General features: G+C 53.8%; 1 protein-coding gene across 1 annotated transcript; it reads right to left on the bottom strand.

The window, feature by feature from the left end:
- Window positions 1-627: 627 nt before the first annotated feature.
- ACER1 (alkaline ceramidase 1) lies at window positions 628-8,930 on the bottom strand (the record flags this gene model as incomplete). Its single annotated transcript, XM_084276425.1, has 6 exons — window positions 628-796; window positions 1,289-1,426; window positions 1,873-2,010; window positions 3,083-3,221; window positions 3,589-3,703; window positions 8,838-8,930. 6 exons carry the CDS (start codon window positions 8,928-8,930, stop codon window positions 628-630), a joined length of 792 nt encoding a protein of 263 aa, XP_084132551.1.
- Between the last annotated feature and the right edge of the window lie 1,422 nt (window positions 8,931-10,352).

Genomic DNA, 10,352 nt, shown 5'->3' with positions numbered 1-10,352 from the left:
GGGCTGCTGGGGGTTGAAGAAAGGTCCTGGGCCAGCAGACCCTCTTTTGGGTGGTCACCCAGGAGAGTTTCTCTTTGCGAACAGCTCTCCCCACGTCAGAGAGCTTTGGCCACCCTGCTTGCAGGAGAGACTGGTGGGTGATGGGTAAGAAAGGGGCTCAGCACAAGTCAGTGTCCGTAGCTTTAATGCACAGCTCTCCTGAGCAAGACCACATCCATCAATAAATAAAATTAATAATAATAATTAGAGCAGCCCCAACAAACCCAGCTGTCACCAGTTTGGCTTCTGTATTCACCGCTGTGCCCCTGTCAGCAAGGGGTGCCGCTGCTTGACTAATGCAGAAGACACAGAAGAAACACCATCTCCCTCCCCTTCTCAGTGGAGATCTGCTGGAGGAGGAGATCCTTGGTTCCCTGGACACCAGTCTGTGCAGAGCCTTCCAAGGCACCCGTGGGCTCCCACCCTGCTTCATGCCCAGCATCACGAGGCCTCGGCTGCTCCCTGCCCCATCCACTAGCCACACTGCCCTTGTCCGAGGAACCAGCGCACAGCCGAGGTGTGCCCCATGCAGACACACCGTGTGCATCACGCACCCTGTGCCCCAGGGATGCCTGAGGGCAACCGGCTCTAGCACTGCTTGTGGGGTTCCTCCAGGACAACATAAGGCACCACCACAGGCCAAGAGTCACTGGGCCAATAGCTGAGCTTGGGCTTGAACGATGGCATCTCGTAGTTGACATCAAAGTAGATGACCAGCGGGCAGCAGTATAGGAGGGACATGGCTATCAGCACGTGCCTGGTGAGGAAACAAAAGGAACATGTGTTGGACAGGGGTAACTCCATCTGCTCCTCCTGCACCTTGCAGTGTTGTGCAGCCAGCATTGCCACTGTGAGGCTGGAGCCAAGGGGTACAGCAGTGGCAGGCAAGGGTCTCAATCCTGCAGTGCACGAGGGCTGCACCAAGTGTGGGTCCTGTGAGCTGGAGCAGGGACAATTCCTTGTGCTGAGGGGATGGGGTGATATAGGGGGTTTAATCCCCAAACCACCCATTCCACCTTGTCTGGCCCAGCCCAGCAGCACTAGGTGTCTGTCTCAGTCATCCCAGGGATTTGGGAGGATGCTCAGAGCAGCATCGATAGCAACAGAAGAAAGGGGGTGAGGGTTGTGCAGAGATGGGGCTGCTCCCTCATCGAGTGTCACATCCCTGCTGCCACCTCTCCTTAGCTGTGGTCCTTCAGCCCCTGCAACCTTTGGGCTGGGGTTCCTGCCTCTGCGCTGGAGCCCTTACCAGAAGCTGTGGAAGTAGGGGAAGTTGATGGCCTGCCAGAGCCCACAGAGCCACCTGTCACTTATCCAGCTGCTGATGGCCAGCACCCACCACATGACCATGACTGCAGCCATCCGGTGAACCCTTTTGTCATCGCACCTGGAAGACACAGCGAGGGAGAGGGAGGTGAACGAGGGGTTTAAAGAGGGCTGGTTCCTCTCTGGAAGTGCTAATGCAACAGAGCAAAGCCCAGCGAGTTGTTTCTTCTGGGGAATACACATCTGATCACAAGAACTGGAGAAGCATGTCTCTTTAGAGGGGGCTTCTGACTCTCTGTGGGTGAGGATGATGCTAGGGGATGTCAGGGCACTCCTGCCTTTCTCCCCAGATCCTGGGGGTTTCTCCCAAACTTACAGTGATTCCCAAACCCCCCTCAAAAGGGAAAGAGCTGCAGAGATGGCAGCTGGGTAGAGGAAGATGCCCTTGTCCCATGGACTGTCCCCATTCTGTGTGTCACCTTGTACCCCACTGTGCACAGTCCTTCCTGGGTTGTCCCCCCCCATGCTGCTGAACCTACAGACAACCCTTCTTGTCCCCTTCCTTACTTCTTCAGCTCACGCCATGTCAGGTACAGGAGGTGGAAGGCGATGCAGTTGAGCGCGTAGGCATTGATGGCTGGTTTGACGAAGGACATCAAGGTACTGATCACGGTGGTGACACCACACAACCAGAAGAAATGCTTCCTAAAGGGAGTTGAGAGTGAGTGGCAGAGCCCCCAAGGTTCACAGGATGAAGGATAAGGATGGGAGGTGTCCTGCTCATTGACTGAGGGAGGAAATCTTTCTCCAGCACCTCCAGTCTGTTTGCACATGGCTGAGCTCAGCCTCTGCAGTCATCCTGGCAGGAAGACTGAGGTAACTCTATCTGTAATTGCCCCCAATTCCACACCCTCCCTGCCCCAAGTGGGGAGCACAGTCCTGAGGGTAACTTGTGCACTCTGATGGAGATGACAGAGCATGGGGAGGTAAAGGCACAGGAAGGGCTGACAGGAGGAGTCCAGCAGTGGCAGGCAGGGGCTTGAGCCGTGCAAACATGCAGATTTGGGCTGACTGAACAACAATGGGGCTCAGAAGGGCCTTTCACATGCAAATCCCTTCCCAAGCCCCTTCCCCTCTCCCCCAACCATGTCTCCACAGTGAACTCTCGGTGACCTCCTCTTTGGCATGGGAAGAGCAGACTTGGGGCAGACCTTTGCAAGGCTTCTAACTGGGCTGGCTCAGAGGGTTCAGGTGGAAAACGTGCCAGGGTGGGACCAGGCTTTGGGCAAAGCCCTGCTGGGTTCCTGCTTCTGCTGATCCGTGCTCACCCAGTCTCCCCATCCTTTCTGCTGAGGTCTCCCAGCCCTTCTGCAGACAACCTTTGAAATGTGGGGTGTAAACTTGGACCAGCTTGTCCTGTGGGAAACCCCATCAGCCTCTGTGGATGGCCGGGGATGCTGTGACAGATTGACAGCACAGGTAATTGAATGTCAGTGCTTAGTAACAGTTAATTTCCTAATTAATTCTGAAATTCTCCATGCAAATTTTCCTCTGCAGCTTCCCAAGGACAAGCAGCTCCAGTTGACAGCTCAGCCCAGACCTTTCCCCAGGGGGAATTTCTTACTCCTCCCCTGTCAGCACATCCACCACTGAATGATGGAGGTTCTGGTCCCAAAGCAAACTGCAGGGCGCTGGCTGGGGGCTGATCTGCAGGTCACCTGCAGAGATGTCAACGTCCCATCCCTCCCCTCAGAGCCTCTGTCCCTCAGAGTCATACCTGCTCTTGATGCATCTGGGGAAGTAAACCTTTGGGTACCAAAAGGAATATGCCACGGCCAGTGTCCAGAGGATGGAGAGCTCATCCAGGAGTTGTCCCACATAGCTCAGGGTCATGTGGAAGTACATGGAGAAGATACCTGCAAGGAGGAAGGGCAGTTTGTGTCAGCAAAGCTCCATCCTCACACAAGCCCTGAGGAGTTCCTGGGGGCCATTACTAAAGACACACTGCTCCTGGAGAGTAGGGCCTGGACCTTGGTGTTAATGGAGACTAGTGTGAGTCCACACAGCACCACGGGGATCTGCTGGGCTGGAAGCTGTGCATCCACAGCCAGCAGGAACCACTAGCTGCAGGGCTTCAAAACAGACGTGGCTGTTTGGTTTCCCACCCCAGTTTATCCCTCTGCTTTGGCCACTAAGAACCAGTCTCTAAAACCAAAGGCAACACGAATGAGCAGTCGGGTACCCTGCCAGCCTGTCTGGTCTTCTCACAACCTCAGCACCCACCTACGCAGAGGAGCAGGCCCGAGACGAAATACAGGGGCAAGGCACGCTGCTGGCAGTACTGCCGGTTCAGGTAGAGCAGAACAGGAGAAAGGACAAAGAAGCTGACATTGCTGATCTGAAAAACAAGAGGCACATTTAGCTTATTGCATGATCTTGGGCAAGTCCCATCCCACCTTGTGCCTCGGTATCTCCGTGTGCAAAGAGGATACTGATCTCTAGTGGGAAGCGCTGCGTGGAGGCAGGGATTATTCTTGGCATGGGAAGAGGGCAGAGGCGTTTCTCAGAAGGGAGCCTGGAACTGGAAGGACAGCTATTGTGGCGACAGCAGTGGCTGCAAACATCTGTGCTCTCCCTGCAGACACCTCCTGGGCCAGCAAGCCCAGGGTAAGCTGGTGTGCTCCTTTTGGGCGATGGTTTAGCTCCAGCTGCACAGCGTCTTCAAACAAGCTGCCAATTGTCCCACTCACATCGACCCAGACCTGCCAAAAATTCTCTGGATGGCTCCTGCTCCTTTAGCCTGCAGCTGGGTGGGTGTGAGGAGCTCAGCTACCATGGCAAACCACAGCCAGAAAAACCATCCTGAACTGGGAATGGGTGTGGTGGAGAACAGCAGGAGAAGCAGGACGTTGGTAGATGGGAACAGAACTGAGGTGACAACCTGTAGCGTCATGTGTGAAGCCACCTGGCCTGGGGGGGAAAGGTACTCTGGACACTAGTAATTACATGAAGTCATAAACCTCCTTTAAACATACCTAGCAAATGAATGCTGTGGAATTATTCTGCCCTGGTTTCTAACTGCCAAATTGCTTCATTGACGGACCTTGATTTGTCTGGGGAGCAGGGGCTGGTGCTGGGGCTCAGCCTCTCACTGCTGTCTGGGCTGGGTGAAGGTGCCGGTGCTTCAGGACACCACAGATGCTGATGAGCAAAACATGGGAGCTGGGGAGGAGCAGTGAGTGCCCAAAGCTTGGACCTGTCTGCTGGGTCCCTGCAGCTCCGGGGGAATGAAGTGGGAAATAATTCTTTAGCCTCTGTGGGCTCTTCCCCTGGGTTTTCCACTCAAAAAGCTCAGTGAAGGGACATTGGGGGGAAGCAAAGCCTCCCCTGGGAAAATCTTTCTTGCTTATGGGACTGTGGTGCTGTGTTGGACCTGCCAGAGAGCTCTTTGGGGCTTCTGAGGAGCAGGGCAGAGCCATCAGCTAATAGCCATTTGGCAACCCACCAGGGTGACTTTCATCCCTTCTTGTCCATCTTTTCCCTTTCATCTCCCAGCAAGGTGCTGACCCAGACCCCAGAGTCTGACCCCAGCTGGGGTCCCACCTCTCAGCAGCCCCACCAGGTAAACTGCAGAGTCAGTGCTTGGCTCGTGGTGGCTCGTGGGATCCAACTTTGTTCTAACAGGGCTGCACATCACAGGGATGTTGTCACATACAGAGAATCACAGAATCCCAGGCTGGTCTGGGTTGGAAGGGACCCCAAGGGTCACAGAGCTCCAACCCCCTGCCACAGGCAGGGACACCAACCTCCAGGCAACAAGGTTGCCCAGGGCCCCATCCAGCCTGGTCTTGAACACCCCCAGGGACCAAGGTACATGAAACACACCCTCCTGTATTCCAGGGGGAAACACACTTTACACCTAACTTAAGGTCTCTGCGCCCTTTAACACCTGGAGATTAAGCTTGAATTTCCCTAAGGCTCTCATGAAACAACCTGGTGCTCCCAGTAACAGCAATTCTCAGGCCAAGTGGGTTTGTTTTCTGGAGGTGCTTAGAGCCAACTCCAGGCCTGTTCCTGTTCCAGCTATGAAAGAGGAGCGCTGGTCCCACTTGCACGCTTGAGACCAAACTGTTTGGAAAGGATCAAGAAACCAAAGGGGGTGTTAAAGGACAAGGGTGTTGCAAGCATCTCTTTTCCTGTGGAATGGTTCAAGAGGCTTTTGGAAGACAAGCAGGGACAGCAAGAGAGAAGCACAGCAGTGTGCAAGTGCCAGCATGCACACGGGAGTGAGGAAATGCAGGACTTCCAGAGAGGTCTGAATCCCAGCCTCAGTGGGCATTGCAACAGCGCCAGTAATTACATGATAGCAATGTTATCACTTCATTAATTCAGCTGTGCAAGATCAGATACCAGATCAGGGAGGAATAATCAGGGGAACCGTGCCAGTCGGGTTGCAGAGATGGAGTGATTCCTTTTCAGAGCAGCCAAACTCAGGGCTTAGGGAAGAGCTGCTGCAAAGCCACGTGGACATGGGGACTTCATCAGTCATCAGACCCAAGCCCTGAATTGGGAGTGCTGGCTCACCTCTTCCCTTTAGGATGTCCAAGCACCATCTCAAATCTGGTTAGGAGGGGTTTGCTCCTAGTGGTCCCATTAGGAAGTCTGGTTTTCCAGAGGCTCTGCTCATGCTGATACAAACTTGGGACAGGAGATGCTGGTCTGCAGAGCTCTGCCTGGCTCTGTGAGCACAGCAGCACTGCAGCAGCAGCCAAGGCATGTGCCAGTCCTTACTCAGGACAGGGATTTTCACAGAATTGTTAAGGTTGGAAAAGACCTCTAAGATCATCAAGTCCAACACCATCATGTCAACTAACCCATGTCCTGGAGTGCCAGTGTGAACCCCTCCAGGGGTGGTGACTCCACCACCTCTCAGGGCAGCCTGGTCCAGTGCCCAACCACTCTTCCAGGGAAGAAATGTTTCCTGATATCCAACCTAAACCTCCCCTGATGCAACTTGAGACCATTTCCTCTCATCCTATTGCTTGGGAGAAGAGACCAAACCCCCTCTCCCTTTGCCCTCCTTCCAGGTAGTTACAGAGAGCTTTCCAGTAATGACAGCAATACTTTCTCCAGTGAAAGGAGACTTCTGCAAGACTCCTTGGAGCCTACTTTCTCTGAGGTGCCAGCAAACCAGCTCTAGCTGACAGAGGAGCCCACAGGGTCAAAACCAGGATGGAATGCCTCAGAGGCTCTCCAGACCTGCCGAGCAAGTTCCTAACAGCCAACCCCGTGTAGCAGAAGATGAGGTTGCCTGTCCTGACATCCCAGTGTCACAGCAGTGCTTTGAGGCAGGAAACAGCTGTTTGTCTGATGTTTGCAGAATGCAGGGCAAGGAGCTGCTGTCCTCCTGCACCAGACTTTCTGGGCAGGCAAGAAAGTGATGCACCAGTGATGCTGCAGGTTATCAGGCCTGTGCAGAGGGCTGGGGCTCATGTCTCAGCTCTGACATGCTCTGAGTGCTGCTCTGGGCAGAGCTAGGTAATTTGCACCTGCTGATGAACCTCATGGATCTGGATGAAGCATCTGGGAGCTCTGGCAGTGTCAGAGGTTCGCAGGGTTTGGGTGTCATTACCAGCACCCCCAGATCAGTCATTTCAGTAAAGAACTGAGGTTAGAAAGACAAGTCCCTGGCTGGTGACCCTCCTGCAGCACAGTACTGTTATCCCATGAACAGCCAGAAGACAATACATTTCTGGGTCACTGAGTCACAATAAATAATTAGTGCTTTGCTGCTGAACTGCACCCAGTCACGAGCCACCACGTATTATTAGGTACTTAAAGACACTGTTTACATTCTTTGCTCATACCCTCCATGCTTATTTCTAATAAAAAGCATCCAACTCAAGCAGACCTGAGAGACAGAGACTGGCACAGAGGAATTCTCAGCAGCACATTGCTGCTGCTGGCACAAAACCACCCTGCTTTGAGCCCCGGGCACTGTTGGGAAGGTGTTGAAAAGGATGCTCCATTAGGAAGCCCTGCTGATTTAGTGGTGCCGGAGCCTTGGGTAGGAGCTGGCTGGATTCCCAGCTCATCTCAAACTCTGGCAAACTGAAGTTAATATTGATATAATTATCTCAGGGCAATCCTGAGAGATAAGGCCTGCAGGAAGCAGTCTGAATATGGGGAAGAGGAGAAAAGGGAGACATCCAGACTCTTAGGATCCCATGGAGCTGGGATCCTCAGCCAGCAGGGATAGGTAGGGATCTCCAGCTGGTCTGGGGGGGTGTCTCAGCTTCAAAGACACCTTTGAAAAACACTATCTATGTACCAAACTAGGAGGTTAGGCACATTTATCTCCCAGAATGATAAATTCTGATTAAAAACATAACTTTCAGACTTCCTGCTCTCTGTGGAAATCAGCCCCTCTCCAGTGTTGGCAGTGACACTTCAGATTGTGGAGGCATTTGCCATCTCCAGCTCCATTTGAAATGCTGATATGAGTAGAAGTGATTTCTTCCCCTCCTTGCTAGTTATGCTCTGAGCTCATCCCACACTGATGCTGTGCCCATGAACAGGCAACAGCACATCATTGAGTGCCAGAGGGAAGCAGGGTTTAGTCTGGACTGGCAGATCTTTATGTGTGAAGTGCCTCAAAGAGAAGGGACTATATACAACCCGAGCATCCCTCTGCTGGGACCCTGGCTGGGCAGTTACAGCTGGGGAGCTGCGGGACTCGGGGGAGAGAATTGTTATTATTGGTAATTTATTAAAAGCAGGAAATGCCATAAAAAAAAAAAAAAAGGAGGAAGAGACATTTCCCCGAGAACAAGAACTTCTGGCATTAGCCAGTAATTGCTAAAAGTTGTAAACAAAGCCCTTGAAGGTTGTAAATCCACATGCCTTCCACCCCTGCCAGCCTGTAATTGCGCTGAGACAGACGGACACGCTCGCGGAGACCGGTTATCTACCCAGCGCTCTGCAGACACATTAGGGATGCTTCTAGCCATGTTTCAGCTGGGAGGGACTGGTGCTGGATGGAGCCTGAATTAGAAAGGATCACAGGAGGTGAAACTGGCTCATGCATCAGCTTTCCTCTCTCCTGAGTTCTGGATTCCCAACCTGCCTGACACGCTTCATGCAAGCGCCGTCTCTCGTTCTGCCACTCTGGGAATAGATGAGCCCTGTGTGGGACTTGCCCCACTTGGCAGGAGAGCTGCAGGACTGGTATAACAGGATCTCACAAATCTGGGCTAAGGAGCATCGCTGGAGTTTTCACACTGGGAACTCAGCCCCACACGTGCCAGAGGTACCCCTGACCCCATCTTGTTTTATCACCAACTGGCTGCTGGAAGCAGGAAAAATCCCACTATTTACCTCAAAACATTCCCCATACCAGCACCCTCCGACACCAGGAAGTTCAAAGGAGTGAGCAGGAGGAAAGGAAAGAAGGTTGTCCCATCCCTTCTCCCAAAAAGCACCCCCAGAGCTGTCTGCCATCGTGCCCCAGCCTGCCCTTGGGATGCACTCACGGTGTTGTAGTACTCCGCAATGACCGCCGAGCGCACAAAGTTGCTTTCACACCAGTCGACTTCGGCGCTCTGGTAGGAAAATATGCTCGGCATCCTCAGGCCACCTTGGCAAAGGAGAGAGGAGAGGGTTGGTTTTGCACGTGGGGAAGCAGAGGAGCACTCACCTGCCCCTTGCACACCCGTGCGTTGCACCAGCCTGCTCAAGCACAGCATCCTTACCCTCCTATGAAAGACTTGTCCTCTCCCCAGCAAGCATCATATTCCAGAGTATTCCCTCCACGATGCAGCGGTGACAAATCACCCTGGGAAATGTTCTTGAACTCTGAGCCTGGGAACAGTTGCTGCAGCCCCATCCATGGCATTAATATCTCTCATCAGGGGTCCTTACAGCCACACCGTGCTTCCCCATCCTTGTCACCCTGTCTCCTCCCTTCACTTTCTTTATGACTCAGAGCTCTCTGTCAAGAGGACTTCCCTCTGCTCTGTGGGCTGTGAGCTACCTTTTGGGAGTGGACAACTCCATGGGGTTTATTGCTCATTGGCTCTGTTCTCCTGAGTCTTTTCTCAGCATCTTCCTGAGGGCTGGTGCTCACCTTGTGCAAGCTCAGCCCTGGAGCACCAGCACCAACCCTGGGTATTACCATTACCGGAGTCCTGGGGGTGTGGAGCAAAGGCACTGGGGAGGTGTCTAGGCAGGGGCAGTGATTTCACTTTGAACACACTCCCACGCAAGTTCCATCCTGGTTTCCCGGTGAGAGGCACCAGAGCTTCACTCCTCGAGTGGGTTCTTCACTGCCAGGTCCCCAGCCTGGCTTTGGCAGGGGTGGAAACCGCAGTTACAAGTGGGATTCTAAAAAGAAAACCCATAACTTTTTGCCTCCCCACAGCGAACCTGCTCCAGCACGGATCTCTTCCTCGCTCATCTCTCTCTCTCTCCACAGGCTGCAAGTGCTGGCAGGGGCTTGTTCCAACACAGGTCACAGCATCTCCTGTCTGTCTCCCCCAGCTCCAGTGTGGGGCCTCTCCACGGGCTGCAGGTGGAGTGTCAGCCTTGTCCATGGGCTGTGGGGGGACACCCACTCCACCATGGGTTTCTCCAGGGGCTCAGGGGCATCTTCCTCTCCGGCACCTGGAGCGCCTCGTCTGCCCCTTCCCCGGCCTTGGTGCCTGCACAGCTCCTCACACCTTCTCACTCTCTTCTCTGGGGGCACAAAGCAGCCGCTGGCAGTTTTTTCCTCCTCACTGTGGCTCCCAGAGGCGCTGTGAGCATCGCTGATGGGCTGGGCCCTGGTCAGCAGCGACTCAGCCTTGCGCCGGCTGGTGTTTGCTCTGTGGGGCTGCAGAGAGCTGCTGGCTGCTCCTTGCAGCAGCCACCCCTGCACCCTCCTGCTCCACCAGAACCCCAGCCATGCAGAACTGCAACGCTGAGGCACTGCAAGCGAGGGGTGAAAACCAGAGCTGGCTTTTCCTTGAGAATCCTTTCAGCTGTCTAGGCAGGGAGGTTCATCTTAAAGC

Source organism: Gallinula chloropus, assembly GCF_964237585.1.
Source record: "Gallinula chloropus genome assembly, chromosome: 28".
Lineage (NCBI taxonomy): Eukaryota > Metazoa > Chordata > Aves > Gruiformes > Rallidae > Gallinula > Gallinula chloropus.
Note: the sequence above shows the minus strand (reverse complement) of the source record. Positions and strands in the feature narration are given on the sequence as shown.